Source organism: Gymnodraco acuticeps, unplaced genomic scaffold (assembly GCF_902827175.1).
Source record: "Gymnodraco acuticeps unplaced genomic scaffold, fGymAcu1.1, whole genome shotgun sequence".
Lineage (NCBI taxonomy): Eukaryota > Metazoa > Chordata > Actinopteri > Perciformes > Bathydraconidae > Gymnodraco > Gymnodraco acuticeps.
In genome coordinates, this window is record NW_022990042.1 from 3211903 (window position 1) to 3239059 (window position 27157).

Sequence of the window (27157 nt, forward strand, 5' to 3'; positions counted from 1 at the left end):
AAAATGTATTTTATTATTTGTACAGTCTGTGTCTGTGTCTGCATGCGTGAACGCAGGGTACATTCATCAATACACAAAGAACAATATATATCTAAATAGAGACAGGTATTTGTTTTATATCCAGTGATTATATAACTGCATGCATACGTCTCCCTGTCATAATTCATACACTGATAAGAAAGCAGTGCTCAAGAGAAAAATGGAAATGTAAGGCACAATACAAACTAATGTTAGGTTTTCAGTATGAGAACCAGATTAAATTAATAAATAATATATTTTAATTAATATATTGTGCAATATGTAATATTCATTACCAGATCAATCTTTTCACAACAGAACTGTTTCTATTACTGACCTTATCAGTACACTAGATACAATAAAAAGCTGATTTACACATCAATATACTATAGTATATTTGTTCAAATTATTCCCACACTCTTAAATAGAGCTGAGATCACAAAGATATTCATGAGTTTTAAAGGACTAGTCCATCTGCAGGTCTCCCTTGAAAAAGAGATCAATGATCTCAATGGGACCTACCTGGTTAATTAAAGGTTTGAAATGAAAAAATGAAAGAATATATATTTTCCCTGTTACCTTCAGTGCTATTTATTTATAATAACAATTTTTCTTTTTACCATATTAATAACACTACAGGTATGTATGAGTAAACTTATATATCTTTGGTATTTTGGTGTGAAGAGTTCCTTTAACTATTTAAAAAAAAAGATAATGTAAAAAATTCGAAATGATCCCTTTTTTGTGCTGTGTGCAGATTCCTGATAACCCCTGATATTTGGATACTACATTTTTTGAAAGGGGCCCTACGATTCAAATGTTTAGTTTAATATTAGTCTTTAGCAGTGTTGTGCTAGTTACTTAAAACCAGTAACTAGTTACCATTACTAGTTACTTCATTTCAAAAGTAACGCAGCTACTTTACTCGTTACTTAAACCCAAAAGTAATGCGTTACTGTGAAAAGTATCGTTTTAGTTAATTGAAAAAAGGGGTCCCATTAATGCCCTTATAGCCTTCATTTCAGTACTGTTATTGCATTGGAGAATAATACAATCTGTTGATCAACTTGACATGCATTATATGCAATCTGGATTGCATCGATATTAGCTGGCTTTCCATTTTTGTATATTCTTTCTCCAGGTAGTTGGAAAAAGTTTTCCGTTCCATATGCCGTGTGCCGCCCGGACATGCTATCATGCTAACTAGCTCCCTGAAAGCGGGTGACTCCACTGTAGCAATAGCCTGCATGTGTTCTAAAACATACCGTGCAATGGCTTTATCGACTTTTCCCTAGCCAGCAGTCCCTTGGTTAAAATCCAGCCGCTGTTGCTTCGGTGGAGGTGGAGTGGCGTCGGCTGAGTCTCTGTGGTCTTAGCTACTAGCTTCGTCCCAGCATGTTGTTTTTGCAGATGTTTTAAGAGATTTGAATGACTGGTTTGGGCAGTAGATAGGATCTTTGACCCGCCAGGACACAACTTACATTTAACTAAAACGTTCTTTTCTTTGTGCTCGACAAAAGTGAAATAGTGAGAATATCTCCAGGTGGAGAAACTAGACTTGAGCTCCGCCGCCGCCATGATAGTCTTGTTAGTAAACAACACAAACACGCCCACAGCGCGTCTCCGCATGTGACACAGGAAGTATTTAAGTACATTTACTCAAGTACTGTACTTAAGTACAGTTCTCATCTCTGTTCGCCTGGCTGTTGACTATAGAAAAAAAAAACTAACGGAGTAACGCACCAGATAGTAACGGTAACTGAGTTACTGAATTTAAAAAGTAATGCGTTAGAGTACTAGTTACTACAAAAAATAAACCAATCCAACACTGGTCTTTAGTGCCTCTACTGGGACATGTGTCTCCATGTTTTAATGTTCAAAAAGCTCTTTATTTTTCTCCTCCTGCCTGTGCTGCAGCACCTCTTTTCACCCTCTGTCTGAAACCAGAGCCCAGTTTGCTCCGCCCCTTAGCCTATACCGTACGATGTGTTGCAGCACAAGCCAATAGAAGCGCAAGTGTAACCTAGTGATGTCATTATGTTACCGAAGTAAACAAAGTAGTCCAATGGAGGCGTTTCAGGTAGAGGGGGAGAGAGAGTGTGGGAGAGAAATTCCCTCTGGAGGGAACACAGGGATTTTAGCCTTTGCAGACAATTTACATGCACACAAACGTATAACACACGACAGGAAAGTGAACACCCCAAAAAGCATGATAGGGCCAGAGCCCTAGAGATACTAATCTCTCTAGGGCTCTGGATAGGGCCTCTTTGAGGCCCAATCTCAAACCGCCCCCTACACCCTACCACTACACACTACCCCTCCGTTCGCGCGGAGGGTCCGCCATATTAAGTACTGTTCAAAAACAGCGAGTCTGCAGGTCTGCAGCGGTGCTGACTTGAGACCGGTCTCTACCTGACCGGTCTCAACGCTGTGTGTGTCCGTCAGGAAACACGCTGTTTACAAGTAGTTCCAGCAAACATCCACTGATAAACTGCGATGTTAACAATCTCATGATAACCTCATATGTTTTTAACTTAGGATCATACCTGTGTTTAGTCTAGAAAAAGGTAAATGTGTGCATTTTATTATAAAGCTGTGTATATTTACAGATTGTTGCAAAAACTAAGAAGCTTATAAACATCAGGTTAAAAACTAAAAGAGTTTTACAAAAAAGTAGGCTAACACAATGAAAGATGTTTGGAGTTTTATTTGAGTTATTAATTTACACTTTTTGTCTAAGAGATGCTGATTTGAAACCGTTGTTACATACAGTTACGGCATTTCCTGTTTCTGTCGGAGAGAGGGGAGGCCGTCCCAAAGCTTGCTGCTGTATTTATACCCTTAACCCTTAATGGAGGGAACTTCATTCAGCTGCGATTGTGGCTACAGACGGAGTTCACTCCGTCACGGAGGGGTAGGGTCGAGGGGGTGATTTGGGATTGGGCCTACATTTACTCCAATGTCCCCCTCTTCCTCGTTGAGGATGAAAGCCCAATCAATGTCTGGCTCATCGTCGAGTCGCATCACGAGGAAGGACACCAGCTGGAACATGTTCTGCCACGCGCCCAGGAAGACGTACAGGTAAAAGTCGCTGACATCTATTTGGCAGTGTATCCCTACGTGATCCATATTACACACGCACTCAAAACCGTTCATGTAATTCACGCAGAAGCCGCCGTGCATGCATGGGCTTGAGACACATTCATCAACGTCCTTCTCACACCTGGAAGGAAACATGAGGACAAAGGGGTATTAGAGCAGAAACTAGAAAAAGTACAATGTGATGATAACTCTTTAAAGTTGTCCCAAAGGAAATGATAAACTGAGCTTTCATCTGCCACAAGGGGGCTCTGTCTTCAAACCCAAGTGTTGGTGCAACATTCACCAAGTGGTGAAAGTGCTGAAAATAATTGAGTCATAAAAGAGCTATACTAATTGAAACAATAAAGACACAAGGAAGGAACGAAATATTTATGAAGTAAAAGTATATATATATGTATAATGTTTTTTTGTTTTACTTTATACTTCCACATATTTATTTAGTAATTATATTTCTATCTATTTGTCTTTACATTTTCGCATTTAAATTGACTTTGGATTATCTCTATTTTTATTTCCACATGTTTTTCTTATTTTTATAGATGTATTATTTTATTATGGAACCCCTATAGACAAAACAACGTTCATTAAAGGTCACAAGATTCTCACGTGAGGTTTCATTTGCACTTTTAATTTAATTCTATATTTTTTTGTATCAAAACAAAATGTCAATATAAAACATCCGCCAATCCATTGACAACATGATGGGCCAAGAGGTGCAGTCACCCAAGGGTGAGACACCCGTGATGACAACACACGAGGAGCAAAGAGGATGAGAGATCATAATGTATGTCTTACCACTGTCCTACGAAACCAGGCATACAGTGACAGCTGTCCTCTTCAGAGCAGTTCCCTCCATTAAAGCAGTTGTAGTCCCATCTTGTACCAGCGCATGTCGATACAGGTAAATGGGGACTTCTTTATAAAGAGCACAATAGCAAATGTCAATGTCCTTCACTTTTAATGTTCCCCACAAAACCTCTGAAGCCTCATTTAACCACTTGTTAGCAACCCCCCTCTTTTTAGACAGTTAAAACATTCAACATTTAACAAGACTGACTTATTTTTAGTCATAGAACAAAACGATTAGCTTTAGAACCGATAGCTAGTTTGAACTATATACCTTATATCAGGAATCTTAACAAATCAACATTGACTTCATAAACTCATTTCCAGGTTTTAGGACTCATTCCTGCAGCACTATATATTTACTATGTTTTGTTAAATAAAACGGAAATGTTTTACATAAAAGCACTTACGGACGAGTCTCAATGTACCATGGGATTTCCGGAATGTTCTCGCTGTAAGAAACCAGTTTGTTTATTATTAGCGGTAAAAAAAGTACTTGCATTCTTTACTTAAGTACAAATACAATGGTTTTATAATACTCCATTACAAGTAAAAGTCCTTAATACAAATGTACTAAATTAGAAGTAGAATGATCAGTTTAGCAGTACTATAGTATGATGAGTTGAGCCAATTTGAGCTACTTAAAAAAACTGTCATATCATGTATGTAAAAATGTGCTAGCAACTTGAGTGTTGTATACATGTGGTGGTGTGAAAAGTACAATATTTGCCTCCAAAGTGTAGTTGAGTTCAAGTAAATGTAGTTAAAAAAAAAATACTCAAATAAGAAACAAGTACACCAATGTCGAAATAGTGCTTTAGTACGATACTTGAGTAAATGTGCTTTGCTCATCCCACCACTGAAAAATAAATACAACTCATTACCCACACAGGCATGTTCCTTCTAAACTGCGAAATAACTCACTTGCAGTATTCACCCGTCAAACCCAGAGGGCAGAGGCACCCGTAGCTCCGGAAACCTTTGAGGCACGTGGCGCCTTCGCTGCAATTGCTGTTTTCACACATATCAGCTTCCAGGTCACACTGTTTGCCGCTGTACCACACCTCACACACACACTCGAACCCCTCCGGGAGGTTGATGCAGTGTCCGTTAATGCAGGGGCTGGAGATGCAGGAGTCTGCTTGCTTTTCACACAGTGGACCCGTCCACTCGGAGGGACATATGCAGTGGTGCAGGTCAAACAGGTCCTCACACACACCGTCATTGTTACAGGGGTTGGGTGCACACACTCTACCTCCCCAGCAGCCGTAATTTGGGGCAACACCAGGGGTTATCATCACAAACTGCTCCTCCTGAGGTCTCGGGACGTTGAACTCCGTGTCCAGGTGGAAAGGCAGAAGAAGGCCTCCGATCTCCACAAGACCCAGGCAGCCAGACATGTTCACCCCAGCCTCAGAGCTTAACCCCCCTAGGAAGATATATGCTCCCTCCCTAAGAAAATCCAGGTCCCCAGATGTTGTTCTGGACATACTAACCTCAGTCTTGCCTCCATCAACAATCATGATCCATCTTGACGTTGGGAGGGTCTGGTTCTCCAGGCTGATCTCCACAGTGTGCCACTCTCCATCACTGATCGGACCCTCGCTTCGTACGGTCACCTTGTTGGAGTCTTTTGCCCCAGCCTGGAGCTCCATGACCACATGAGAGTCCAGGAGGGAGATGGTGACCTGGTCTGAGTCCTTATGTGCATTCAGTAAGGTGGCAGCGGACTGTCTTGTGCGGAAGCTGATGGAGAAACTGTCGAGGTTGCGCTTAATCTTCCCATTGCTCCGGTATTTCAAAACACTGCTTTCAACACGGAATGTCACGTTAGACAAACCTGAGGGGGAGAAATGAAAGTAATTTAAATTAGCTGATGTTTAGTTTATACTTTCTATGCCATATTGCATCATAAACACACTTATGATGCGTTATAATCTACTTAAAGCTCTGTATGATTATAGTTTTGAGCATTCATAGATATTCATAATGCTTTATAACAAAAATCATACACATTGTATTTCATAATAATAATACTTCATAATTGCTGGTCACTGATTTGTTTCAGAAAGACCATAGTAAACTAGAGAATGCAATTCCTGAAGAAATTGCTAGTGGGAATGCTTTATGCTGAAAATCTGAAGCTAAACTGCTATGCTGAAATGTAATGTGTAAGAAGAAAGTGAATCATTGAGATTGAAATGATACATGAAGACTGGGGGCTTGAATGTGTGATGAGAGAAGAAAAGAAAGTAAAAAGGCTTGGAAAAGCAGCAGAATATTTGAACTGCAAACTTCTGAACTAACTTGATGGCGAATGATCTGTCGCCATGGCAACGTGATTTGATGACACCCCATAATACGCTTCGATGCGTTGATGGCTGCATCGTTACCAAACCTGTGAAGTTTTGGGGCGTTTGGAGCAGTTTCACTGAAGTTATGAGAAAACTATGTTTCAAGGCGAGCATTGTGTTTCCATGGTAATGGCATTTGAAGAAATCTCAAAACTGTCCCGTAGATGTCTTCACGGCTGGACTGTTAGCACACATGTGAAGTTTGAGCACTTTTTGAACATTTTCATAGGAGTTATAGCGACATCATGGAAAATTCCATGGAAACGGCATATGGTGAGATCTCAGATTTGGCGTAGAGCTGTTGAGGCATGGACCGGTGATATACATGTGAAGATTGGGGGACGATTGTTAACAGCATTCCAACTAACTGATATATAATATAGTATAATTCCAATTGTTGTAATACATTATAATCACTGTTATGATGCATTAATGTGATTATATAAATGACCACATATAACTTCTAATCACATTTTAATGCATTGTTACAGTAATTAACAATGATGTAATAGTATGATACTTGACTCTTTATGTAATAATTTTATTTATTATAAAGTATTATTACCAATCATATTGACATGTTTGAGTGCCCAAAAGATAACAAAGCTAGCTCAGTATACTCTTTATCTGTCCTGAAGAACATTATCAAAACTATCATTATTTATTTATTTTATTATTTAGTAATATTTTATGCAGGAGTTATTTGAACTTATCTTACAAAATAAATATAAAAAAAGCCAAAATAAACCTATTGTCAATTGTCTTTCAAAGTGCACAACAGACAAAACATTAAACAGCCACCTTATTGTGTCATCTAATGGCACATCAGGCAATCCTCTAACAAACAGAGGAACAAGACTTCCAAAAGCTGTAACCACATCAAAAAAGAAAAGAAAATTGGCCATTATTTGCAGAAAAGGGAGAAAACGTCAAATATGTGTGTAGTAAAAAACACTTAATGGATTGGCTTTGATGGGGTGGCTTTACAGCTGTATACCACCTCCTTTTCTCTTTGTGTTAACATGTGACACCTCCAGGAAGACTTATCATCATGAACCTCCGCAGGCATGTGGCGGCCGACGTAATCTGACCGGGGATTACCGGGTTTTAGAGGAATCCTATGCAATATCCCTGTCTCAACTCTGTTCCCTTCTGAACTCAGCCACTGTGTAATTAATCAGCACCCGCACCAGCGAGACCACACACTGCAGATTGAAACCATTGAAATTGACAAGAAAAGAAAAAAACATACACCTATTTTATGCTTTTAGTTGGCGATGTGCTTATACATTCAGTTGGCTGTATACACTTTACTATCCCTAGCATAGATCTCAACGGTATTTATAAGACAGGAATAGCAAGACTTTAGGATCTCAACTCAGGTCACTTACACTCAAAGCCCTGAGAGCGGGGTTGACAAACAGCAGGGAAGGGGCAGGTTAACAGCTCGCACCATTTGACCTCCTCACAGCCCTGCCCCGCAGTGTTAGGCGGACAGTTGCAGATGAAGTCGTCCCACATGGAGTAACACCCTCCTCCGTTGAGACAGGGGTTGACCTAATGGAGAGAAAACAACCCAAATGAATCACGTTGTAAAAATCAGTAAAGAATGAGAATTGAGCCTTATCTCACTAAAGACGTAGCAGTATTGGTATCACTCACAGCACAGGCATTGTCACTGCTGCATCCTTGTGCAACGTTGACAAGTTGCTCCAGGATGTAAGATTCCACTGGAGTTTCAATGGGATAGAACTGAAGTCGCTTGTTGTTAATCCTTAGATCCTGGACGCATCCCTTAAAGTAGCCACCAAAGGAAGCTGAGACCCTCGGGTCTGGAAGCCCCCCAACGAAAACCAGATCCCCAGTATGAGCATCGATAGGCCTGATGAACATATGGCCCTGGTTCTGGGCCGACTGGAACAACATGGCGGCCATTCCTTTCAGCATCACAGTCACCAGATGAAAATGTCCGTCACTGATCGCAGTCCGACCAACGAGGGTCTCAAAGTTGTTGACCTGAACTTTGATCCTTCCTTCTTCCAACCACAGGCGGAGGTACTGGCTGGTGCTGTTGGCCAGGATGAGGAGCAGGCCGCTGGACTGTCTCGTGCGAAGGAACAGGGATATGTTCACAGAGTCACCTGGCTCGTCATCCAATGAGAAGGAAGCATAATTCTCCACGTCTTGGTTGCCAAACCTTGCTGTGACATACTCTGCATGGGTACAAGGAAGAGAGATGGAAGATGGAAGAGAGAGAAAAGGGCGTGAAAGCCAAACTTAAACCATACAATTTTGGGCAATATGCCTATTTGCTTTCTTTAGGCAGGTCACATAAGAGGATTGATGCCACAAAATCTTATTGACCATAGACTGTAAAGAAGTGGGCGTAGTCCCTTCGGCGTCAACTATTGGTTTTTATGGACTATTGTTTACAAGTTTGGCACGTTATCTGTCACCATCTTGTTTTTTTGAGGGAAGAAAACTTAAAACCATAAACTCATACGTAAAATGTTTACTGAGGTAGGTAATACAACAAGAGAGAGGATAGGGTCATTTTCTAAAACCAATGGAAATAATCCAGATTTAAGGCTTCTAATTCGTTTCCACATCGGTTTTTACTTTTTAGAACTGGACACTTGGTTTTGACAGATGGGTAACATTTGACTATTCCTAGCACAGTTTTCACAATGGCAAGTGCCCTACGTTCATGGAAAAAGGAAACTGCTGGAGAAACTAACCAATGCAAATGCCTCAGCATGGTACGATTCAATAAGACTCACTGATTTGTCAAGTCCAGTCAGGTGAGCAACTGAAACCCACGTTTCTTTAATCCTCTGCCCAGGTGTGTGGCTGAGCACGGGGCTATTTCTACTGGCACTGTAAGCTCCTTTACAGTCTAATGACTAATGTTAACCTCCTGCTGGGTGGCTCCCTTCACAGTTAACCTTTGAGATGTATTGCACTGACGTTGAACTTGCTTTGACCTGTAAAGGTTGTGGATTAAAAACCCTAATGAGTACAATAAATAGTTAAATGAACAAGTCAAAGTATTTATTGTGCAGTAAAATGTTCCCTGTCAGTGTTTTCCGTTTCTATATTATGGCTTTCATTGATTAATTTTACTGTTGTAAATGATTAATTAAAATGTTATGTTTATTTCAATATTTTAATTATATTTGATTTATCTTTTGTTGGACATTTTACTTTTACGTCTTCTTTTTAAATACTTTTTAATTATAATTTGATTGCACATTCTTACCTTTACCAATCAATTTATATTTCATACTAAAATGACCAACTGTCTCCCGAGGTATAAATAAAGTATTCTGATTCTGGCGAAGGCTGCACTCATTGTAACTCCTCCTACAGTTGTGAATATACATCAGCAATATATAATATTCCATAACATCATTATGGTTGTTTCTTTGCATCTCCTGTGAGAACAACGCATTTATAAAAAGTGAACATTTCCTACATTTCTCAGAAAACCAGTTACATTTGAGCTGATCCAAGAGGCTTTTTAAAGAGTTTATTTAGCTTAAGGCGTTGAGCTATTTTTCTCAAATGGAACACGGTCCAGTTATCACCAACATTAAAAATCCACAAACGATAGGAAGGGGGTTAAAAAATTGTAATCCAAAAAACGTAACTAAAGCTGTCAGATAAATGTAGTGGAGTGAAAGGGACAAGATTATCCTCTGAGAGAGTAGAAGTATGATACAAAAATGGTATTGGATATTTGTATTAAAGGTCTCATGACATGGCCATTCCTACTGATCATAATTCCATTGTTGAGGTCTACTAGAATAGATTTACATTGTTCAATGTTCCAAACTCACATTGGTTTTCTCATACAGCATCTCTGTATAGTATGTGTATTTACTCTCTGTCCTCCCCCCCCTCCCTATGAGCCCACTGTGCTCTGATTGGTCAGCTCGCCCACTCTGTTCTGATGAGTCCACCACCGTACAGCGGAACATCAGTGTTTATGTGTTACAATGGCGTTTGTTAGCAACCAGAAAATACCAGTAATGACAAACAGATGAGAATGCTGCGTGGGGTCTGGGTGCCGTGTTGGCGGGACGTTGCGGGGCTCGCTGCTCCGCCCTTTGAGACTTGAGGAGCGGACAGTGTGAGCTGTATAATATTACTGGTGTCGTGTCTTGGTTGCTGCGTGGGGTCTGCGAGACAGCGAGACCCGGCGGAGCTCAGCCTGAACTCAGCCTGCGCACACACACGTGAGTGTGTGGGGAACTGTGAGTGGAGATCCACGCAGCTGCGGCTGAGAAAAGATACGGCTGAGTGAGTGTGAGGAGCTCCACGGATTGGTCCATTTGGTCGTTGTTATGTCACTTGGTACCAGGAAGAAAAAAGAAAATCTCCAACGAGGCGTTAGGGCAGCATAGACAGGTATTTTCTGTGTTAGAGTTTTACTCGCTACAGGGTGTACATTGAGGGTTTGTGACTCTGCAGACCGTTTACATGCAGAAAAAGCTATATAACACACAAGGGGACGGGTAATAACCGGAAAAGCATGACATGACACATGACACATTAAAGTGCAGTTCTTAAGGAAATGTACATTGTTAGAATCCTCTGTGTGTCTTACCCTCGGCACAGTTGTCCCCCTCATAGGGCCTGAAGCACTCACAGGTGTAGCTCCTCCACCCCTGGCTCACGCAGCGCCCTCTGATCTGACACGGGCTGTCATCGCACCTGTCTCTGTCGCTGCACCCCTCACTGACGTTTACCTGGGCGTCTGAACCATCTGGCACTGCAGACGGCAACACCAGACGTGAGTCCACAAGTACATCTCTGAAGCAGCCCAGAAAAGCAGGCGGGTGGTCTTCTTCATCGGCTCCTCCGCCTGAACTCCAGTTCCCTCTGACTGCTCCGATGAAGAGGCTGTGACGGACTGACCCTGGCTCGGGGAGAGCAGGCGCTGGCTCCAGCAGCTGGACCTCAGAGATGGAGGCCCTGGTGCAGCTTTCTTCAGTGTAGAGCAGCTGGATCATGCTGACCGCACCACCCAACGATGCTTCAACCGTGTACCACTTGTTGTTGGACAAATACTCCGGTAGCTCCTGAACCAGAGTGCTGGAGCCTTGACCCTCGAGAGTACGGAGGCCAAGATGCCCATCCGTTAGCTCAATGCTGAGGAGAAGGTCGTCCACTCTGCGCTGCAGCAGGGTGCCGTAGGGTCTCTCCGTCCTGAAGCTGAATGTCACATTTAGGGGAGCTTCTGGGTCAAGAAGCTGAGTCTCTACGTAAATGTAGCCTTTGGTCTCGAATGAGAAGATGCTGGGGGTCTGGCATTTAGGGCCCGTAAAGCCAGCAATACAGATGCACGTGTAGGTGTGCTCACCATGGACAAGTAAAGGGGAGCACATTCCTCTGTTCTCACACTGGTTGTCATCACAGCCTGAAAGTGCGGTTGTGCAGTTTTCTCCCCCGTACAGGCGCCCGGTCTGGCTCTGTTGGGAGCAAAGGCACCTGAAAGCGCCATCGTGGCTCTCATACAGACCACCGTTTTGGCATGGCTGCTTTTCACAACTGCTGAGGTCGTCTTCGGAGAAAGTGCCTGGAGGGACAGATGAAAATGAGTTCTTAAAAATCATTCAAAGAATACATCCCCCTGAGATTACCTTTTGTATCTACATTCCTCACCCAGTGTTTCTAATGATCATTCAATCAAATACTGTTCCATGCCTCCATATTGAACCAAGGACAATAATGGATAATGGAGAAATGTCTTGATAATTTGAAGTTAATGGGATTTGTGTTTAACACTTTCACATAAAAAGTCTATTACTAACGCAGGTACGCTACTTGTCTGTGCAAGTGCCAAAGTGATTAAATAGTGCAGTTTTATTGAAAATCGATGTGATTGTGAAGTACTGAGCAATGAACTACTGGATAAATGACACTAGGATAACACTGCAAAAGCTGTGTGAGAGTTTGTAAACAACTGTTTTGATATAGTGTTGCTGCCCTCATTTACTTCCATTCATTAAGACTTTCCTCAGTTTTATAATTCTTGGTTCACTGTGGAGGCATGCGAGGGAAACAAAGTTTTCTTCAAGAATTCAAGGTAACAAAGGGTGAGGTGATATACAGTGGGGCAAAAAAGTATTTAGTCAGCCACCAATTGTGCAAGTTCTGCCACTTAAAAAGATGAGAGAGGCCTGTAATTTTCATCCTAGGTACACTTCAACTATGAGAGACAGAATGGGGGGAAAGAATCCAGGAAATCACATTGTAGGATTTTTAATGAATTAATTGGTAAATTCCTCGGTAAAATAAGTATTTGGTCACCTACTGTACAAACAAGATTTCTGGCTCTCACAGACCTGTAACTTCTTCTTTAAGAGCCTCCTCTGTCCTCCACTTGTTAACTGTATTAATGGCACCTGTTTGAACTCCTTATCAGAATAAAAGACACCTGTCCACAACCTCAAACAGTCACACTCAAAACTCCACTATGGCCAAGACCAAAGAGCTGTCAAAGGACACCAGAAACAAAATTGTAGACCTGCACCAGGCTGGGAAGACTGAATCTGCAATAGGTAAGCAGCTTGGTGTGAAGAAATCAACTGTGGGAGCAATTATTAGAAAATGGAAGACATACAAGACCACTGATAATCTCCCTCGATCTGGGGCTCCATGCAAGATCTCACCCCGTAGGGACAAAATGATCACAAGAACGGTGAGCAAAAATCCCAGAACCACACGGGGGACCTAGTCAATGACCTGCAGAGAGCTGGGACCAAAGTAACAAAGGCTACCATCAGTAACACACTACGCCGCCAGGGACTCAAATCCTGCAGTGCCAGACGTGTCCCCCTGCTTAAGCCAGTACATGTCCAGACCCGTCTGAAGTTTCCTAGAGAGCATTTAGATGATCCAGAAGAGGATTGGGAGAATGTCATATGGTCAGATGAAACCAAAATAGAACTTTTTGGTAAAAACTCAACTAGACGTGTTTGGAGGAGAAAGAATGCTGAGTTGCATCCAAAGAACACCATACCTACTGTGAAACATGGGGGTGGAAACATCATGCTTTGGGGCTGTTTTTCTGCAAAGGGACCAGGACGACTGATCCGTGTAAAGGAAAGAATGAATGGGGCCATGTATCGTGAGATTTTGAGTGACAACCTCCTTCCATCAGCAAGGGCATTGAAGATGAAACGTGGCTGGGTCTTTCAGCATGACAATGATCCCAAACACACCGCCCGGGCAACGAAGGAATGGCTTCGTAAGAAGCATTTCAAGGTCCTGGAGTGGCCTAGCCAGTCTCCAGATCTCAACCCCATAGAAAATCTTTGGAGGGAGTTGAAAGTCTGTGTTGCCCAGCGACAGCCCCAAAACATCACTGCTCTAGAGGAGATCTGCATGGAGGAATGGGCCAAAATACCAGCAACAGTGTGTGAAAACCTTGTGAAGACTTACAGAAAACGTTTGACCTCTGTCATTGCCAACAAAGGGTATATAACAAAGTATTGAGATTAACTTTTGTTATTGACCAAATACTTATTTTCCACCATAATTTGCAAATCATTTCTTTAAAAATCAGACAGTGATTTTCTGGATTATTTTTTTTCTCATTTTGTCTCTCATAGTTGAGGTATACCTAGGATGAAATGTACAGGCCTCTCATCTTTTTAAGTGGGAGAACTTGCACAATTGGTGGCTGACTAAATACTTTTTTGCCCCACTGTACACATGGTCAGTTTGGGGCTGAAGTATTCCTTGAACGAATTGGACTGCATGGTCGTTTTAAACATGAGAGTCAATAAGATTAGCACACATTGACACATCTGTGTGTAGAGATAAAGCACCTACAGAATGAGGATTAGAAACCACAAAAACAATTAAATACCCCAAATAACTGTTTCATTAGAAGTTGGAATACATTTAAAATGTAAATAATTTAGAGTGTGTAGCGTGTTTTCCAACAGACTTAATGGTATTTCCAAACATGATCATGATGAGGTAAGATAAGTGATGAATTTGGCTACATTTGCTTTAAATAAATATCATTATTATTTGTATTATTTGCTTTAATATGTTGTTTTCTTTTTGTTATTACTCTTCATGGTCTGTTTTTTTTTTTCATTTAAAATACCTTTTTATTGTTTAATTGGATTGTCAATTTACAATAGTTCGAATGTGTTTCATTTGCATTTCAATTATTTTATACATTTTCATAAAGCACTCTGAGCTTTATCTCTTGCTCTATAAATAAAGGTTGTAATTATAATTAGTTTATATTTTTTTGTTATCACTAACTTCCCTTGCGTAGATGAAAATCTAAAAATACAGGCCATACCCTTTTTCAACAACATACCTTTAGTTTTATCAACTCAAATATATTAAAAACATTCTTCAAATAATTGTAATCTCATTTAGTAAAATACATGTACACTTTATCCAAATATTACCTGCAAAAAGCAACCATAATGTCCACACATGCACGCTGAATCTCCACATTGTCCTCAACAAGTGCTCCGATAGACTATCTGTTGGTCAGGATCTTCACCTCAGGTCAGAGGCAGTGAGCAGTTCCATCTTCAGCCTGCTCCTCTCTGTGTTTTCTGAAATGCCTGGAGCGTTGTAACACACAGCAGAGGGATTAGGCTAATGCACTTACAATGTCTTATACATTCAATTAGTTTGGAGGGATTCACTCAGGAAGCTAATTTGAGAAACCTCAACAATCCTCCCTGAAGTCTGATGTTCACTTATATAAGTGTCTGCTGGTCATAACAACGGGATTAAAGAGGTGATAAGTAGCTTGACCTTAAATCCAGTTTCACTTTATTACAGCCTCAGTGATATGGAGGAGGAAATATTCCCACAATTCAGCAAAGAATACACACACTTAACCATGGAGATAATAAACATTAAAAGCAAATGCAAACACGTGTACTACACACTGTGGCCTGTGTTGAGTATTTGGCTGCAGCATGTGGAGCGAGGCAAAGTCTTTGAAAGAGGTCATGTTCTTATCTGTGATGGTTTGCCGTCATTAAAACGTAACTGAGGTCATTGTCATTTATCTAAATGGACCGAAGAGCGTTCAATTGGCTAATACTGTTCTTTGTAGTGTTACTTGTTTTGCAGTCACTCTTGATTTTACATTAGGACTTGGACATGGATCCAATATGTAAAATAAAAACTGAAATAAATGCAAATGTATCATAATATTAGAACCTACGTTTATTAGGAATTGTGTGTGTGCCTGAAAAATGTGCAATTTATTTGCACACATATAGACTCATATGATAAACCTTAGGTAAAGTAAGTGGTTGAATTATAAATTAAAATGTTTTTCTTAAAGGTAAGTCAAATACCTTTTTTTTTTAAAACACACAATTAATCCTGCAAGACCAAGTTTAGTTAAAGTGTAAAAGTAAAAGTAGCCTTCTCACTAAACAGCAACAATGGCTCTGTCAGTGTTAAAATATATTCAAATATCATTAGTGATGCCTTAACATTTCATTCTGAGTAATATCACAGTAAAATACATGTAATTCAAGTCCATGAGCCTGCAGCACTGAAAAGCGCAGACTGTAAAACCTGTCATAGCTAACATCGACTACATTACCCATGATCCCCTCGTCTCATGGACCCTCTCGTGAACCTTATTAACAACGCGTCCTCGTCGTTTAAGTGTTTGAGTTTTCATACGTTTATATGATAATGAACTTCCAAAAGTTTGTATTTATTTAAGTATTTATTTTAAACGTAATTTGTAAACATATAAACGAGAGCTTTATGGAGCATTTAAGGACAAAAGCCAAAGCAGCCAATGGGAAAACGGTTTGTTACGGAGTCGGACATTTCTAAAGGATGCAAAAGTGGGGCGTCGCAGACCTACATCCACGGTTCAGGAAATTATTATTACTCCGTTTATTTTCCCCGTTACGTGTGTCGTCTTGGCTTTGCAGTGTTTTGTATAGGCGGCTCGTTTCTCTAAGGTAGGACGTCAATCAAACATCCCGATATAGAAAGTGTATTTCCGGGGTAGCAGTAAGTGTCGTTTGTCAACACTCTCCTCGGAGGGGGCCCGTCCGCCAGTCTGATAACATGTTAGGGGTCCTTGAGGTGGAGGAGAGGTGTATGCAAATGTATTTATTAGCTACATTTCACATCTTTGTCAGAGTTTTTGAGCTAAATGTTGATAACAAATAGCTTTCCTTTCTGCTTTGTTTGAATACAATTGAGAAATATACCACACACGTATGTTTTAAATCGTTATTGTGCTTATTTTCATGCACAATTTCCCATTCTTGATAACATTTCACCATAATACACCCCTTTGTGTCAGCTACCTACTGTTAATATACCATTAATGTGTGGTCAATGTACATGCTAAGCCATTTTGTATTCTTGTACATCACAATCCTATCAATTTGAAGCAACCCCCAGCAGTGGTGTACAGTAACTCAAGTACTCTGCTTAGAGTATTTCAATTTGTTGCTCCTTTGTCATTCGTTAAATCGTTTACTTTTACTTCACTACAATAATTGAATACCTTTAGTTACTTAACTGATTTGGATTTATAATATGAAATATTATCAAGTGTTAAATCAGACTTTAGTTCCACCTGGAGTAAATTCACAAGCTACCCTGCAGTATACAAAGTCATTCAAACTAGCTGCAGCTTTGAGAACACTTTCATGATCAATCATTATAACATATATATTATTCTGAAATGGACCAATCTGCATAATGAGTACTTTTTACTTTTGGTACTTTAAGTATATTATGATGCCAAAACCTTTGTACTTTTACATGAGTAACATTTTGATTGCAGGACTTTTACTAGTAACACTCTGGTACTTTTACTCAAGTACAGTACCTGAGTACTTCTTCCACCTGTGAACCCCAGTCATTCAGAGCATTTCATGTTTCATCTGAGCCCTGTTTGTATTTAGCTGTTTTCCAGAAGGGATTCATGGTCCCCCAACAGCCTCACCAATGAAGAAGAAGCCATCTAATCCACTGCGTCCCAAGCGCAGAAGCCAGGTCAGCACCAGCAATGACTTCTCCTCTGAGCCCGGCCCTGTGCCGCACTTCACCGCCCAACAGAACTCTGAAACTGTCCCAGAATCCTCCTCACACATCAGGCACATGGCCATGTCCCAGCACAGCCACAACCTCCTCAAGTTCCTGAATGAAGACCGAACCCGCCAAAGGTTCTGCGACGTGTCGGTGTCTGTGGGTGGGAAGCTTTACAGCGCCCACAAGGTGGTGTTGGCTCACGGGAGCAGTTACTTCCACGCAGAGCTCTCGAAAAACCCTGCCACAGCGCACGTGACTCTGGACCATGTGGAGGACTCAGTTTTCCAACTCCTGCTTGGCTTTTTGTACACCTCTGAGTGCGTTGTTGCAGAGACAGACCTCCAGAATCTAACTGAAGCGGCACGATTCTTAGACATGATGGATATACTCAAGCTGCTGTGTGAGGAAGGGGACCCAGTCTGTGTGGTCCACGCTCAGGATGAGATAGGAGGGTCTCCTGAGGTGGAAATGACCTCCATCGACTCACCTCCGAGTGACACAGACATCCAGAGCCCATGTGATGTTTATTTCATGGAAAACCCCTCGCAGGACCGCTTGTCTGAGAGTCACACTGATGCACAGCAGGACATCTCGACTGAGAAAGAGAAGACGGCGGCGACTACGCGCAGATCGGCTCGCAGGAGGAGAACACCCACCAAGTATCAGAGAGACAATGTCATCACCACTTCTGAGGAAAAACAAAGGACTGTAGTGCAGAGAGCTGAAGGAAGAATGAAAGAAGCAGGAAAGCTGGAGTTGGAAAAACAAGCGCCTAAACTGGACGTAGCAGAGATATCTCAACCAGGAGACATAGTGGACGAGGAAGTGGAGGAAGAGGAGAGAGACATGAATGAGGCCGTGGTCACCCAGAGTGAAGACAAGAGCGCAGGGCAGCAGGGTGCAGATGAAGAAAGGGTGGTGCAGCAGGCGGATGGAGAGGTGGAAGTGCATGCACCAGCAGCAGCAGCAGCAGGAAGCTCCACCAAGAGTCGAGTTTATCCTGAAGGTCTGGCTCCGGTCATCATCAAAACCTCCACCAAGAAGATCCTCAAGTGCCCCAAATGTGACAAGACCTTCGACCGAGCAGGTGGGAACCATGAAGTAGTTCTACCTCTAGTTTCACAGTCCACACCAGGTGGAGATGTTGAACACAAGCATCGTCACTATCAGGTTTATTACTAAAATGCTTCATCTTTTCTTACATGGTTTAGGGATATAGCTGCAATTTTAAATAGGTTGTTCCTTTTCAAACACATTTTGTATTATTAGATATATACATTTGTGAAAAATGTCCATCAAACTTTACCACTAAGATGCCCTATAATGCTTTTTTGGGTTTTCCCCTTCCTATAGTGCACACAGACCTGATTGTATAGGTCTGTGTGCATTTCAATGGTCTACAAGGCCCTGTGTTTCTCTCCCACACACTCCCCCCCTCTACTTGATACATCTCCATCTGGTTTCAGACAGAGGGTGAAAAGAGGTGCTGCAGCACAGGCAGTATGGGAAAAATAAAGAGCTTTCTGAACATTAAAGCATGGAGACATGTCACAGTAGAGACACTAAATACTAATATGAACCTTAAAATGAGCAGAATAGGGCTCCTTTTTATAGGGGATGTCACGTATTTTCACGCCCCAAACACCAATAAGAATATTTCTATACAAAACCATTTTTTTGTTTAAGCATACCAATGGCCATTTTAATATTTTTTTCAAATAGTTACGATTTAAAAAATGTGCAATTCCTAAAATATTGTGAATCTGATTGCACTCAAGACAATTGTATTTCGTCGTCTTTTTCAAATGGTGCAACCCATGTAAAAACCCATGATTACATATATTGGAGGATAAGATTGGCTCCTTCTAGAGTAGACGATACCAATCCGATTTAAAATATTTTCTTTTTGAAAAGCCTTTGATCAGCCCCGATAACGATCTCCCTGAGATCTTATCAATACATTCCCCACAATGTAATAACTTGTGCACCTTTCCTGCATGTTTTAGGAAAGTATGAGAGTCACACCAGAGTGCACACGGGAGAGAAACCGTTCCAGTGTGACATCTGTCTGCAGCGCTACTCCACCAAGTCCAACCTGACCGTCCACAAGAAGAAGCATGCCAGCGATGCCCCCTTCCAGAAGAAGGAGCACAAATGCCCCTTCTGTAACAAACTCCATGCCAGCAAGAAGACCCTGGCCAAGCACGTGAGGAGGTGAGGCAGAGCGCACACACAATGAAATATATCATCTACATAATATGAGATTATTCCTCCACAGGCACTTCTGATTCGGTTAGTGCAACAACTAGAACAAATAATATAAAAAAGTCATAGTATAGCATGTCAAAAAGTTAAAAAAATGTCATAGTATAGTACAGGGCTGTTCAATTGGCGGCCCGCGGGCCAAATTCGGCCCCGGGGTGATATTTACTGGCCCTTTGAGTATCATGTTAAAAAGTTTTTTTTTTTGGGCCTGAGTGCCTTTATTCCAGAGAGGGTGTTACATTGAGAGATAGAGGGGAAGACATTGCCTGAAAACTTCTGCGGGCTCGGGTTTCGAACCCACCTACTAGCTACTGTAGTGACAACTCCTGTCATTTATTGCATCTCTGCGTGAATGATTAGATAATTTCACCTAAATGAAATCAAATGAAATGATGTTGATGGTTAAATGAGCTTCACATGTAGGCCTACTGAGTTCTATATATAAAGGCCTTGGGGCTATGTTGTTTGATTTAATTAAACACAATATAAGCACTCCACTATGCTGTTGTAGTATTTACTGTATCTGAAGCTCTTAATATGATTGCTCATATTTCAAGCCATCGTTTCCCCGGCCCCTTGCTTTGGAGCATTTTCATCAACCGGCCCCATTCCAAACTAATTGAATAGCCCTTGATCTAAAGTATGTCTAAAATTATAAAAATGAAAGTCATATGATATTATGTCAAAAATGTTCATACTGGTCGGTCAAATTATACCATGATGATGTCATGTTTTTTCTTCCTCCTGCAAGGTTTCATCCAGACCACATCCAAGAGTTTCTCACCAAGAGGAAGAGGAAGAGTGAAGTCTGGAAATGTGCTGTAAGAATGGGTTTCTGTCATATTATGAACTTATTATGTAAGATAAACTTAAAGGGACTGTTTGGAAAATGTAATTTAGCCTCATAAAAGCTTAAAAAGTCCATATCAGTCTTAAGTGCACACCATAATAATATTTTCACCAACCTTAGCCAACCATTTTCCGACCAGGAATGGATCGATGATGATGAATCAATGCATTTGTGAAATCAATAAATGTATGAAAGAGTAAATTATGATTGTATTGATCTTCTTTGTAACTAGATCTGTCTGAAGACCTTCACCCGCAAGCCTCATCTGCAGGAGCACATGATCCTCCACACGCAGGACCGGCCCTTTAAATGCTCCTTCTGCGACGAATACTTCAGGTCCAGGTTTGCCAGGCTGAAACACCAAGAGAAGTTCCACTTAGGTGAGAAGAATAGTATCCCTACAGATTAAAATTAAATGCATAATTAAATGTCAAAGATGTCTTCAAAACTTTAAAATGATGTCACGGAGAGTTTGTGTCTTTTCTCGTTTTCAGGTCCTTTTCCCTGTGAGATTTGTGGGCGCCAGTTTAATGACACCGGCAACAGAAAGAGGCACATAGAGTGCACGCATGGAGGAAAGAGGAAGTGGACCTGCTTTGTTTGTGGGAAATCTGTGCGGGAAAGGTGTGCATCTCTTTTCTTAACTTTCCCTCACATTGTCCTTATCTGCAACTCTTATTTTGAAGAATAGAATCATTGTTACAGTAACTGTGTGCATTTATTGAGATGCTTTCTTATCTTCTTTCAGGACAACGTTGAGAGAGCACTTGAGGATCCACAGTGGGGAGAAGCCTCACCTCTGTAGTATCTGTGGCCAGAGTTTCCGTCATAGCAGCTCCTACAGGTGGGTCCGCTCACATTTAAAGATTGTGTTGATGACATTTTTAACAGACCAATAAGTGACCATCGCCAGGGCACCCTCGACAAAAAGTCAATGGGATTTCTCCATTGGATTTCGATAGCCAGAAGTAAAAAGCTAACTATGGAGCCAGATTTGGGTCAATATTCTAGCGCGCAAAACAAGCTACTCACGAGCGAAAAATATGCTGTAGTACATCGCTCCATCACAGCGGGCGGAGCTGCAGGTGATAATGCAGAGCTGCGTGTCTCCGTCAGCAGCAGCTGATCGCTGATCTCTCTCTCCTGTCCGATTAGACTTCACTCGCGTTTATGTCCATATCGATCCAATCTAGCTGGAGGCTCCTGCTGGGTGCACTGTCCTGCGAGAAACCGGGACCTGGCTCGTGGTGGGGAGAGTCGGGGCTATGGCGTATAGGGCATACACACGGAGCCGTTTGACCCCCCAGAGTGTTCCGTCCGCAGATCTACCCACCTTGGGACCCGTTATCGTTTGAGGGGGCTGTTTCCGCGGTTCCGTTACGGTAGAAAAAAGTAGCAGATGCAACCCGAACCGTCTCCATGTAAACGGGGCCTTAGTAGTCTCATTTAGCCACATTTAGCAACCACCATTTTTATGACACATAGAATCTACGGACATTCAAAGTAGGGTATTTACTAAAAACAATTGTTTCGTGGAGCAAAATGTGAAAATCTCCTCGGCTTGTGTTAACCACAGACTTTATTTTACAAAAATGCATTAAAACATTTTTGGAATTTGAGATGAGGGAAACTGAAGTTGTAAAATGCTAACTCATTCCCAGGTTTTAGGACTCACTCCTCAATATGTGTACTGTTTCTTTGGCAGGCTCCATCTCAGAGTGCACCACGACGATAAGCGCTATGAGTGTGGCGAATGTGGGAAAACCTTCATACGCCACGATCACCTGACCAAACATCAGAAAATACACTCTGGTACAAAAAAAAAGTTTCTCTTTGCATTTCAGTACCATGGGATATACTTTGTACTCTTCCCCGTCTCCAGTCAGCAGTGACTTTAATTTGAGCAATGTTCATTACAGGTGAGAAGGCCCACCAATGTGAAGAATGTGGAAAGTGCTTCAGACGCCATGATCACCTGACGGTCCACTACAAAAGTATTCATTTGGGAGAGAAAGTCTGGCAGAAGTGTGTCATTTTACAAATCACATTCACACTCATTCTTTTTTTAGGTGTTGATGTAACATTTCTTATATTGTATCTTATAATGTCAACTTTGTCCACAGATATAAAACGGCTGTGCATCAGTGTGAGGTTTGCAAGAAAGAATTCAAAGGAAAGTCCAGTCTAGAAATGCACTTCAGGACACACTCAGGTAAGGAAACCAAGAGGGTCATGGATATATCAGCTTGAAAACCCAATATGAGAGCAGAACAATGGCATTTGGATGCATTTACCCAGAGGTGGGAGAAGCACTCAGATCTTGTACTTAAGTAAAAGTAGAAGTACCAGAGTGTAGGAATATTCTAAATGTTACTCAGTAAAAGTACAAAAGTATTAGCATCAAAATATACTTAAAGTACCAAAAGTAAAGTAGTCATTGTGCAGATTGGTCCATTTCAGAATAATATATATGATATGTTTTCTAATGATTGACCATGAAAGTGTTCTCAAAGCTGGTAAAGGAGCAGCTAGTTTGAATGGCTTTGTATACTGCAGGGTAGCTTGTGGATTTACTCCAGGTGGAACTAAAGTCTGATTTAACACTTTGATTATATTTCACATCAATCATCCACATCTGTGAAGTCACTAAAGATATTAAATAAATGTAGTGGAGTAAAAGTACACCATTTACCTCTGAGTTGTAGTGGGTAAGAAGTATGAAGTAGCATTAAATGGAAATATGGTGAAGTAAAAGTATCTCAAAATTGTACTTAAGTACAGTACTTGAGTAAATGTACATAGTTACTTCCCACCTCTGCATTTAACTGCCCCGAATGTGACCCCAAACCCCCCAAAAGAAAGAAACTTAATATTTTATTCATCCTTATTCACCTAACCCTATTCTAACCCATTCACCTTATTCACCTCATTCACCCTAACCCTCATCTACTCTCTATATAGACAGTTTTGTGTTCATACTGTATGTAAGCCCTAACAAGATGTGATTTTAAGAGGTTAAGATAATAAAATGGAGTTACAAAATATGCTGTAATATTAATGCTGTAGCATTAATTGTTGGGGATATTATTCTTTCAAAAATGTTTACTCACAACACGCTAACGTATTGCTATCGCTAACAATATGAGATGCTCTATTTCAACAATGTTAGGCTGAAAAAGAAGCATTCCCACTGAAATGGATTGTGGTGATCTTTGAGGGGATGCAGTGATTCTTACCAAGTTAAACTAGAAAAGCTCTAAATGTTTGCTAGCTGCTAGCTTGATACCTGATGACATTTAAGGCAAAACGTGTTCTGGTGCAGCACAGCATTAGCCTGATCTCAGGTCATTTAGGCCTAATTTGGTTCCTAATCTACACTGATGAAAAATCTATATTTGTGAGATTACAAAAAAATGTGCTAGCTGCAGTAGCTGGTAGGCTAATTTATGAAGTGTCAAATGCTATAAGCTAGAAGCGGGGACTACTCCACACTTAGGAAGACAAATGTGTTTTCTCATTTCACATTCACTAAGCCCTGCACCACTTAGTTACTGTGGCTACACTCTAGTCAAAACATGAACAGTTATCATATTGGTAGAGATACCAAAGTCAATTGCGATTTGAAAAAAAGAAATTGTCTTTGATTTAATACAGGAAAAAAAGAGTGTTTTCATTACTAGCTAATATACTGAAGCTTAAGGTTGCTTAAAAGTTGTGTTACTAGTTGATTATTTAATTAGTAGATATGGAAATAAGGAAGAGAAATGTTTATGAATTGCAGGATAGAAATGGCTATGAAAATACATTTGTTCTCTTGTCAGGAGAGAAACCCCACAGATGTCCCGAGTGCAACCAGACATTTCGTATAAAGAAGACCCTGACGAAGCACATGGTGATCCACTCTGACGCTCGTCCCTTTAACTGCCCCCAATGCAGCGCCACCTTTAAAAGAAAAGACAAGCTCAAGTACCACGTTGACCACGTGCACAGTGTTCGCTTCTCTGAGCAGCCCCTCGGCACGGACAAAATGATCTCCCTTCCTTTTGAGGAGCCCTCTAAGGGATACCACGCCGAACCCAAGCCAGTCCTCCAGAGCCCGCCTGCTCCTGCTAACGTCTGCGTACCCGTCACTTTGGTTCCTGTGCGGATGGCGGGAGGAGCACAGGATCCCACCACTCTCTCCTCCCAAACTCACAGTGTTGTGAGCATGCAGGGGCACCAGCAGAACTCAAGCTACCAGGCTGCTACAGATCTGGCTTTCTTGGAAAAGTACACCCTCACTCCGCAGCCGGCCAACGTCGTGAGGGCCGATCAGATGCTAGACCCCCGGGAGCAGTCCTACCTCGGCACCCTGCTGGGACTGGACTCTGCTCCCTCTGTGCAGAACATCTCCAACTCTGACCATTCACACTGACAGACTAAAACTGGACCTTTAACGCACAAACTTTAATTTAATAAGAACTGAAGCTACAGTATTCACCACTGACATACAGATGGCATTAATTCTTCGTCCATTTCAATTCATTACACTTATAACACAAAGTATTCTGGTGAAGCACAAGATAGTCTGATCTCAGGTCATTTCTGCCTCGCAAAATAAATGTATTTGTGTGAGCTGTACAAAAATAAGAGAAATTCATACATTTAAATTGTCTTTGTTGTTGTTTCTATTAAGTGAAATGATGACAAATCTCACCTTAACTCTATAAAACTGAAGAACAGTTGTAGTAAATGTTTTTGTACCAGTTATTATGAGATGACAACACACTTTAAATGTTACAAATACCAAGGCTTGCCCCTTTCTTCAGGGTGTAAAATTACGTTTCTGTTTTTAAAGATGGTTGATTTCTTTGGTCTCACAGAATAACCTGCCTTTTAAGGATTTACCTTCTTTTTTTTATGGTATTCATGTTTTTTTTAAGGAATCTGTTGATTGGCGGACCAGTAATTGATGACAATTTCTGATTAACTAATGTGCAGTAAAGGTTTCACTCATACACCGTTCATATGAGATTAGAGGTTGATGAATTTTCGAGATAAAAACTTGAAAGTGAAAACAGTAATGACATTACGAGTGGTCAATCGTGTATTTGAGTGCTTTGACAGTTACATTAATTGTAGGTTAAGTTTCAAACCGTTCAAACTCACATTCTAAAACAGTGGTGGTGCTCCCCTCAAACTTTGTCATGATCAATAAAATCTATTTGAAAATATGAATGTTTGTTTAACTGGGCCGGGCACACTTTTAAATCATCAGCGTCGCGCATCATTAGTCATATACATAAATAGCTATCTATATATTTGATCTTATGCTATATATATAATATATTTACAAAAATGCGTTTAAAAAGCTTGCTCTGCTCATAGAAAGCGTGCTGCTTACAAAATCAAACGTAGCATAAAGCCTATGCTTTGCTATTGTTGGTTGGCTTGGTGAATGTTGCTCTCAGTATGTTAAAAAATAACGGAAAAAGTCATACTACTTACAATAAAAAAAATTGAGTATGTCCGAAGTCAAAGTATAGTATTTATTTCAATATGAAAATAAAATAGTTTGTCAATACTTTTATGAAAAAAGTATAGTAATGTGGTGAAAAAAGGAAAATGTTATAGTATGTCATAAAATCATAGTAAATCATTTTGGAAATATCATGAAAAGATCTAAAGTATAGTACTTAAAAAACAGTATGAAAATAAATCGTGGTTTAATATGTCAAAAATGTAATTTAAAAAAGTCATGGTATGGTATGTCGGAAAATCATAACAAAACATAGTAGGCCTATAGTAGGTCGAACATTTCTTTTTAAAGTATGTCAAGAAGTTAATTAAAAAACGATACATAGTATATTGATCAAAGAAAATATGAAAAAAGGCCATAGTGTAGTTAGTATGTTGGAATAAATGTTATTGTATTGAATGTTGAAAAATATGACCAACAAGTTATATGTCAAAAATAGAATTAAAAAAATCATATTCTAGTATCTCTAAAAATGTAATGGTAAAGCCATTTTAAAACACTATGAAACAAATAAATATATATACTGTATATGATTAAGATATATACATACAGACCTGTATTTAGTATATTACACTGAACAAAAATATAAATGCAACACTTTTGTTTTTGCTCCCATTTTTCATGAGATAAACTCAAAGATCTAAAACATTTTCTATATACACAAAATAACCATTTCTCTCAAATATTGTTCACAAATCTGAAAAAATCTGTGATAGTGAGCACTTCTCCTTTGCCGAGATAATCCATCCCACCTCACAGGTGTGGCATATCAAGATGCTGATTAGACAGCATGATTATTGCACAGGTGTGCCTTAGGCTGCCACAATAAAAGGCCACTCTGAAATGTTCAGTTTTATCACACAGCACAATGCCACAGATGTCGCAAGTTTTGAGGGAGCGTGCAATTGGCATGCTGACAGCAGGAATGTCCACCAGCGCTGTTGCCCGTGAATTGAATGTTAATTTCTCTACCATAAGCCGTCTCCAAAGGCGTTTCAGAGAATTTGGCAGTACATACCACGTGTAACCACACCAGCCCAGGACCTCCACATCCAGCATGTTCACCTCCAAGATCGTCTGAGACCAGCCACTCAGACAGCTGCTGCAACAATCGGTTTGCATAACCAAAGAATTTCT

At 40.6% G+C, this 27157-nt stretch overlaps 2 protein-coding genes across 2 annotated transcripts; one reads left to right on the plus strand and one right to left on the minus strand.

Moving 5' to 3' along the window:
- Positions 1-438: 438 nt before the first annotated feature.
- LOC117545621 (protein crumbs homolog 1-like) lies at positions 439-14089 on the minus strand. The gene is made up of 9 exons (XM_034215475.1): positions 14041-14089; positions 10930-11901; positions 7983-8533; positions 7712-7877; positions 4891-5806; positions 4377-4418; positions 3916-4035; positions 2939-3241; positions 439-448 (listed from the first exon to the last, which is right to left on the minus strand). The coding sequence occupies exons 1-9, from the start codon at positions 14087-14089 to the stop codon at positions 439-441; spliced, it is 3129 nt and encodes a 1042-aa protein (XP_034071366.1).
- Positions 14090-15953: 1864 nt separating this feature from the next.
- Positions 15954-25715, plus strand: zbtb41 (zinc finger and BTB domain containing 41). Its single transcript, XM_034215310.1, has 11 exons — positions 15954-16300; positions 17261-18474; positions 19394-19601; positions 20404-20473; positions 20735-20882; positions 20997-21126; positions 21251-21346; positions 22208-22314; positions 22422-22527; positions 22626-22714; positions 24324-25715. Exons 1-11 carry the CDS (start codon positions 16173-16175, stop codon positions 24914-24916), a joined length of 2889 nt encoding a protein of 962 aa, XP_034071201.1. The 5' UTR covers positions 15954-16172; the 3' UTR covers positions 24917-25715.
- The last annotated feature ends 1442 nt before the right edge of the window (positions 25716-27157 follow it).

What these genes read in the sequence shown, in the direction of transcription:
- LOC117545621 (XM_034215475.1), bottom strand. Translation starts at nt 14,089, where the DNA reads ATGCAGTCCAATTCGTTCAAGGAATACTTCAGCCCCAAACTGACCATG. An exon ending in TTGACGGGTGAATACTGCAA is followed by an intron (nt 4,419 to 4,890) that starts GTGAGTTATTTC and finishes GGTTTCTTACAG; the next exon opens with CGAGAACATTCCGGAAATCC. An exon ending in TGGTACATTGAGACTCGTCC is followed by an intron (nt 4,036 to 4,376) that starts GTAAGTGCTTTT and finishes CTCTTTATAAAG; the next exon opens with AAGTCCCCATTTACCTGTAT.
- zbtb41 (XM_034215310.1), top strand. Translation starts at nt 16,173, where the DNA reads ATGCAAAAGTGGGGCGTCGCAGACCTACATCCACGGTTCAGGAAATTA. An exon ending in CAAGACCTTCGACCGAGCAG is followed by an intron (nt 18,475 to 19,393) that starts GTGGGAACCATG and finishes TGCATGTTTTAG; the next exon opens with GAAAGTATGAGAGTCACACC. An exon ending in GGGAAATCTGTGCGGGAAAG is followed by an intron (nt 21,127 to 21,250) that starts GTGTGCATCTCT and finishes ATCTTCTTTCAG; the next exon opens with GACAACGTTGAGAGAGCACT.